Here is a 6,509-nt window from a genome sequence, read left to right as displayed (position 1 = left end):
GATAGCTTTGTGAACTTTCTTTTCTGCAAAGTAATATCTAAAAGCCACATAAGAAAGCGAACATAAAAACCTCCCCGAACAAGTTGGTGTCCTTACTCTATTTGCTGAGTGATCAAAAACCTTTCTTAAAACTATAAGTTTTTCTTTATATCCATTTCAACTTTTCTTGTTCTTCTTCTTCTTTTTTTTTTTCCGGATTGAAGTCCTCTGAAAGCATTGCATCAATATAAAATGCCTTAGAGGGCATATCATGAGAAAGAAAGCTTAGACTTCATTCCACCAGACATGCAGCCAAAAACAATAAATCAGAATAAAGCCAAGGAGTGACAATGAATATCGATAAGATATAGCACCAGCACAAGTATCTTTCTCAATTACAAGGAGCTGGTTGGTGATACATCACAGCAGACACATTCATACAAACTGAAATCCATGTCTTGCCTGAATTTTTGAAAATAATATCTGATGGTGCTGGTGGCTTGACAAATTAAATGACCATTGTGTTTGCCAAGGCAAGGGGTCAGGTTTTCATCCCTACGACATGATATCACAGATGTTCAGAACGCTATGCCTGGCCTAATCTTGCCCATTCCAAAGATTGTGTGCCTGAAGGTAACTGGTTGTTCAGTTTTTGCTTAATTTTCATGAGAGTAGGCATTTCAAACTTCTAATTGCAAACCTCCTACGCAGAACCTGGTAGGCTCGGAGAGATTCTTGTAGCAACTGATTTTGCTTTCAAATTTGGGGAAGATTGAATTCCTGCTGGTTCATGTCCTTGTTGGATAGAGTGGAAACTGATTTGTGTGGAAACTGATTTGTCCACTGGCCAGGGCACCAGGCAACCCAAAAATTGACTCCAAATTCCCCACTGTGATCAATGCACAACCTGCAAAATATGTTTAATGAAAATTCCATCAGTCATAATTATAAAATGGTCCAGTCTTTACAAGTAAAAATGACAAAAATTGCTCATAATTTGACTCAAGTTTCTTTGGAGAAATTACCTGTAAGGGAAGAATTTAGAGGAGGAGAGTTTTACTTGCAGATTCTCAGACAAGCAAGTCATAATAGCCATATTCCATGATTTAGCTTTTATAGTGGTGTTTGTATGCCTCGATTTCATTTGCTTAAGAAATCAATGGGGGGTCCCTGGCCCTCCCCATCTTTGGGGGAAAAAAATAGTCATGCTTGTATGGAAATATCAGTTGCTACTAAAACTTTTCAACCGGTTAAGGATTCTGTAAGCAGGTACATCGCATCTGTATAAGGCTGGGTTTGCAAAATCATCTATACCATTTCCAAGTTCTATTAATGACTATAAACTAAATAATCAAGGACCTTTACATATAATCTAAAAAGTTACCTAAGTGCATTTAATTGTTATCTAGCAGATAACGCTCCAGTGGTGGTTGATTATACTTCTGTTGAATGATAGTGTATGCTCTGCTGGCTCATCCATCCCATCCCCCACACCTACTAACCAAAAAATTTTGAAAAAAAAAAAAAGAGACTAAAAATAATCAAATGATGATTTTCCTGCTCCACTAAATCTGTGTCCTGCAAATGAAGAGCAATTACTGAAGAATAGTTCATGGTAATTGCAAAGGAAAATTACTTGAATATAATCCTGACATATATGAAAGAATAAAAAAAGGAATGACAGATGGAAGAATCAAGATTCAGCTGATGATGGAAAACAAGAAAATAGTTAAGGAAGACGAGAGAAAAACAGAGAAGAAAACAACGTAAAGGAAAAACAGAAGTACAAATGGAGAAAAGAAAAATAAGATGGAAAGAAAGTTAAAGGAAAGGTGAAGGGAGGCCAACAAGTGGAGGAAGAAAGGTGAACATAAAGGGAGAAGAGGGGGAAGAGATGAACAGTAAGAAAATAAGCAGAAAACATGCACATATTAATTTAACCGCAGCTCATTCATCTTTAATTTTATGATATAAAATCTTCAAATAACTAATGCAAGACCATATCACATCTAATGCAACCCTAAACTTATACAAGGTACTGGTAACTAACTAAAGAGAGGTTCTAGTCACCTAGTTAAGCAAGGTAAGCTCACCATTTAAAACTCAAGCTAACTTCAACCTCTATAAGAGGATTATGACTATCTTATAAGCATATAGGAAATTATAATTAACTTAAAAGAATCTTCTTTAAGTTCTTCTATTACCAAAAGTACTAATTAAGCATTTCCAAATTTCAAGTGGATTAACAGCAGCTTCGCAACAAAAAAGTTCTTTTCTATATCAATCTAGATTTCCTTTTGTTCTGCACATACAAAGATACAAAACTTTGTGTTTTCCTTTTCATAATTAGACTTTAAGAAAAATCATACTAGCCCTTTGGAAAAACAATGCTATCTCAAACTGAAAACTGATTATTTGAAGCTCTTATTGAGAAGATCCAATGCCTCAGAAATTTCTGGATGCATTGGGGCCTTGAAATTGTTTTTGCAACTGCTCTTATCCAAGCTCTATTTTTGTCACTGTAAGCATAATCTGCACTAGAAACCAACAGGACAACCCTTCATTCGTTTTTGTAACATCATTAGTTGGAACAGATGTGTTGAGCACTGGTTGTACTAGGAGTGAAAGAGTCCATCTAGGAGCATCCTCCCGAGCTGAGAATCTGTAACTTGCAAAATAAGACTTTATTGTGAGAAAACTACATTAATGTATGGAACATGGGAAAAGGTCCATAGTTGATGTGAACATAACAGCATATGCAGCAAGAGCCATATGATAAATACACAATAATAAATTCAGATTACAGAAAGCAAGTGTCAATAGGCTTTTGTTGACAAATCTATGTGGTTTTTACCAGAAAAGGAAGAAACAAGCATATCTAACAATGTTTCTCAGCCAGGGTCATTATTACATCCAGATTTTCAGTCATAAACCATGTTCCTTGATAAAGTTTAGAATTCGTGTTCATCGTAAGGCTTACCTTCCAAAAGAGGGCTGGTGTTTTATTATCAGCAAACTGGATGAAATACAAAGGACCGCATACCCAACAACCAGATTGCATCCAGCTTGTATGATAAAAGTTTGTGGATCTTTGTAAGGCCAGTCAGGTGCAACAATATTGTACATTCCTGTACAGAAACTTGAGTTATATAAACTTCCAAATTATCCATCTTTGCTTTCTAGTTAACACATGCTGAGAACTGATGCAAACTGACCGAAATGAGCATATTATTTCAGTCACCAATGACAAACAAATTAAGGATGACTTACTCATCCTTCTTCATGCACAAGTGTGCATAAGTATGCCTGCATGCATGGATTATCAGACACAAGCACAGCATGCACATTCAAACACAAGTTCACATAGAGGTAAGGTTCCAATACACATAAAGCTCATTGGAAAGGTTTGGACACATATTATAAATGACCCATATAGCCCTAATCTCTATTTAAGGTGCCCTCCTGCAGAAAAGATAGCAAGCAAACAATTTAACGGAATCTAGCTTTCTGGGAAAATATAATGTGTCATCAAGAAACCTGTTTGCTGAATCTGACTTTTGAACCATTCAACTATGTGAGCTTTTGAAACATCTTCAGGCACGTTCCAGTGATCACATACACATAATACATCCTCAATTGCTACGAGCTGGTGAAAAGAGAATCAAAAAACAGAAGTTTTCTGTCAGTAATAAACTAACCATAGTTAGGGTCTTTTTTATGACTTTCTGCCAATGTGAAATCAATTTTCCATCAATTTCATACAGGATAAGAAGTCATCTTTGGTGTCAGAACTCATAAATTCTACAATCATGATAGTTAAGAGGCAGGACTACAAGTTTTATTTTCTAGGCCCTATTAATATCTAAACCCCAATCAATTCCTCCAGAAATGTGATGTCTCAGCTGCTGACTAGTGCGAATATGTTATTTTAATAATCATGCAACTAATGCAGCTTGGCTTGGGTTTCTGGCAGACCCAAAACCAGCCTGACCAACAATTTTGTTGCCCCTGAAATGAAAAGAAATCCAACTCAATTATAGAACATTCAACCCAAAAATAATTTGGATTATAGGCTGGTTTGTATCTTAATAAGTTTACATAACCAGTGCACACTATAACTCATGCCAGGTTTAGGGTGAGTTCAGTTGGATTGCATCATTTTATAGCCCTATTTTACTAATTCGGATTGCATACAAGTTAGGATGAAATGCATGTTCATTTAACCAGAAATGGAATTTGCACTTAGGATGGCATTGTCTTTAATCCCAATTCACAAACCAATCGTCCCAACACACCAGTTAAGTCAGGTCAGACTTGGCTTACCATAGATTGTTTTGAATATTTTTTTCCATAAAATACATTTTTTCTTTTCAACTTTTACCCTATCAATTCATTTGAGAGTCTGGAAGGATATCACAGATATGGTGTTCGTATTGTGCAAGAGAAACAGATGATGCCCAAGCAAAATCTTCCTTCTGAGTAACTGAGACGTTTTCAGACATTACAAATATCTTTTTTAGCCAAACTATGACTGTAACAATGAATAATCAGGTACTCTAATGAAAAGGTTTATTGCACATGAAAAATATTGAACTGATTATCAGTCTGCATCACAAAGAAGACACATATGCTTGTCTCATTTATGCAGTGGTTTGCATAACTATGTAGAAAGAATGGTTATTTTCTGAAATGGATAACTAATTTCCACCTGCGGAGATCTATTCATATTTCAAAAGAAACACATAATGAACTCAATCTTGTACAGTTAACATAATTGAGTTATAAGTGTAAAAAATCAAATTTCATTACCTTTCAGCAAAAAGTAAAACTAAATATGGCTCAGCTCTTTTGGATCAAAACATAACTTAAAAAAAACTGGTTAGCAGTTCCGAGTCTTCATCAGAGAATTTGCTCCTAATGTAATTTGACAAGTCACAAAAACAAGTGAAAATATGAATGATAAATGAAAACGTGAATGATCTGACAGCAATTCATTATAGCCCACATTTCCAATCACCCTCATCAAGCTTCCACAGTACATATGACCATTGCAATAGGAATTATCTGTCATGTCTAAAGCATTCCGGTCCCGCATATGAATGCATCTGTCCTTGTATGAGAACCAACCAATTCCATAGCATCCTAGTGTAGACCGTGAAGCATTGACAGCTTTGCTTCCCCTCTCATTCTGTTAAAACCAACCTCTCTAAAGAATTAAAGCCAAAATAAAAGGCAATGTTTGGTGTTCTCTGAGGAGGTTCTACGTCGAATTTATAGTTAACATGTTACTGACCTCCATAGGAATAAAAGCATAACGAATAAATAGACGGATAATGAATATCCCCTTGCAATGAACATAGCAGCCAAGAGGGCGAAGAAAAAGAACGTTGCCAAAAGGAACGACTCTGCAAGCACGCAAGCATCACATGATCATTAACTAAGATGTCAACTTGCTCATCGAATCTCCGCGCCAGTCACGCATATGATCATCCACCATGTAGTTGTTCATAAGAACACGGTTCCTCCAGCGACCGAAACCCAAGTTCAAATCGCAACCAGAAGCAACAGACCAAAAATAAAAGAAACGCACGAAGGAAATGCAGAAAGGGTCGAAAGCTTCCACCTTTAGATACGGAAGAGCGGTCGAGAAGGCAACCAAGCAAATACCCAAAGCCTCAGATCTCTGGAAACAGGCAAAAGGAAAAAGTGGGCATACATGTCAGGGACAAAGAGGAAAGGTCACAGCTTGGACGTACGAGTTGACGCGGACGTTGGAGGAGGGGAGGAAGTGGTTGAGGAGGATGAGAGAGCCAAAGCCCAGCCCAATGTATCTGGGCAGGTAGGACTCGTCCAAACTCGGAATCCCTGTGAGCATAAGACATCACGAGTTTATAAATTTGAGGGAAACAAAAGGGGATGCCAGAAGGGGGTTTTGGAGGGTGAAACGAAGGACAGAGAGGTCGAGCTCTTGCTGTTGAGAGTTGGAGTCTTGGTCTCCGACAATATGAGGAAGCGGCGGTGGTTTTGCTTTCTTCCGCTGCTGCTTTTTGGGGAGAGGGAACTGCTGTCGTCGTGTCTGAATCGGAGAACCAGCCGCCAAGGATCTCTCTCTCTCTATATATATATATATCTTTTTTTGAGAAATACTTTGTGCACCGAGGGCAGTGCACCCGTGGTGCAGCCCCGCACGCATCATTTACGGTGATCGACTCCTATATGAAGCCGGTAAGACTGCAACTGACTCTGAGTGTGAACCAATTACTACGAGCGATGCACAAAATATATTTTTTTTAATAAGACTCTCTCTCTATTTTTCGATCGCTCACCTCCCACTCCTTCACACGAGATACTCAACTCGAAAACGTGAGATACGCGTGAAAGGCAGGGAATCGATGGAGAAGAAAGATAGTTTTTTTTTTTTAAAAAAAAAAACTCTCACCATTAGAATCGATGATCTAGAATAAATGCACATGACGTTTGAAAATAAAATATCCAACGATCTAGAAAAAAATACTTCTTATAGCCATTTA

The 6,509-nt window shown here is 37.4% G+C and overlaps 1 protein-coding gene across 5 annotated transcripts; it reads right to left on the bottom strand.

Annotated features, from left to right (window-relative positions):
- Positions 1-286: 286 nt before the first annotated feature.
- Positions 287-6,306, bottom strand: LOC105043399 (uncharacterized). Of its 5 annotated transcripts, none has more exons than XR_012140735.1 (7): positions 5,952-6,306; positions 5,736-5,844; positions 5,603-5,662; positions 3,517-3,625; positions 2,960-3,107; positions 680-886; positions 287-606 (listed from the first exon to the last, which is right to left on the bottom strand). XR_012140735.1 is itself a non-coding variant. In XM_073255848.1 (7 exons), the coding sequence occupies exons 1-6, from the start codon at positions 6,173-6,175 to the stop codon at positions 736-738; spliced, it is 801 nt and encodes a 266-aa protein (XP_073111949.1). In that variant the 5' UTR covers positions 6,176-6,305; the 3' UTR covers positions 287-606; positions 694-735. The 5 variants fall into 5 exon arrangements, 3 of the variants coding, with proteins under 3 accessions (XP_073111949.1, XP_073111948.1, XP_073111947.1); XM_073255848.1 differs by having other exon boundaries at positions 694-886; positions 5,952-6,305; XM_073255847.1 differs by having other exon boundaries at positions 322-886; positions 5,952-6,304.
- Between the last annotated feature and the right edge of the window lie 203 nt (positions 6,307-6,509).

The sequence above is a fragment of the Elaeis guineensis genome, chromosome 4 (assembly GCF_000442705.2).
Source record: "Elaeis guineensis isolate ETL-2024a chromosome 4, EG11, whole genome shotgun sequence".
In the NCBI taxonomy this organism is placed as follows: Eukaryota; Viridiplantae; Streptophyta; class Magnoliopsida; order Arecales; family Arecaceae; genus Elaeis; species Elaeis guineensis.
Note: the sequence above shows the minus strand (reverse complement) of the source record. Positions and strands in the feature narration are given on the sequence as shown.

Bases quoted from the DNA above. Each gene is read 5' to 3' on its own strand.
- LOC105043399 (XM_073255846.1), bottom strand. From the start codon at position 6,175: ATGATGCGTGCGGGGCTGCACCACGGGTGCACTGCCCTCGGTGCACAA. The intron at 3,626-5,602 runs GTGGAAGCTTTC...TCTTTTCACCAG, and splicing joins CCGCTCTTCCGTATCTAAAG to CTCGTAGCAATTGAGGATGT. The intron at 2,642-2,959 runs GTAAGCCTTACG...TGCAAGTTACAG, and splicing joins CACCAGCCCTCTTTTGGAAG to ATTCTCAGCTCGGGAGGATG.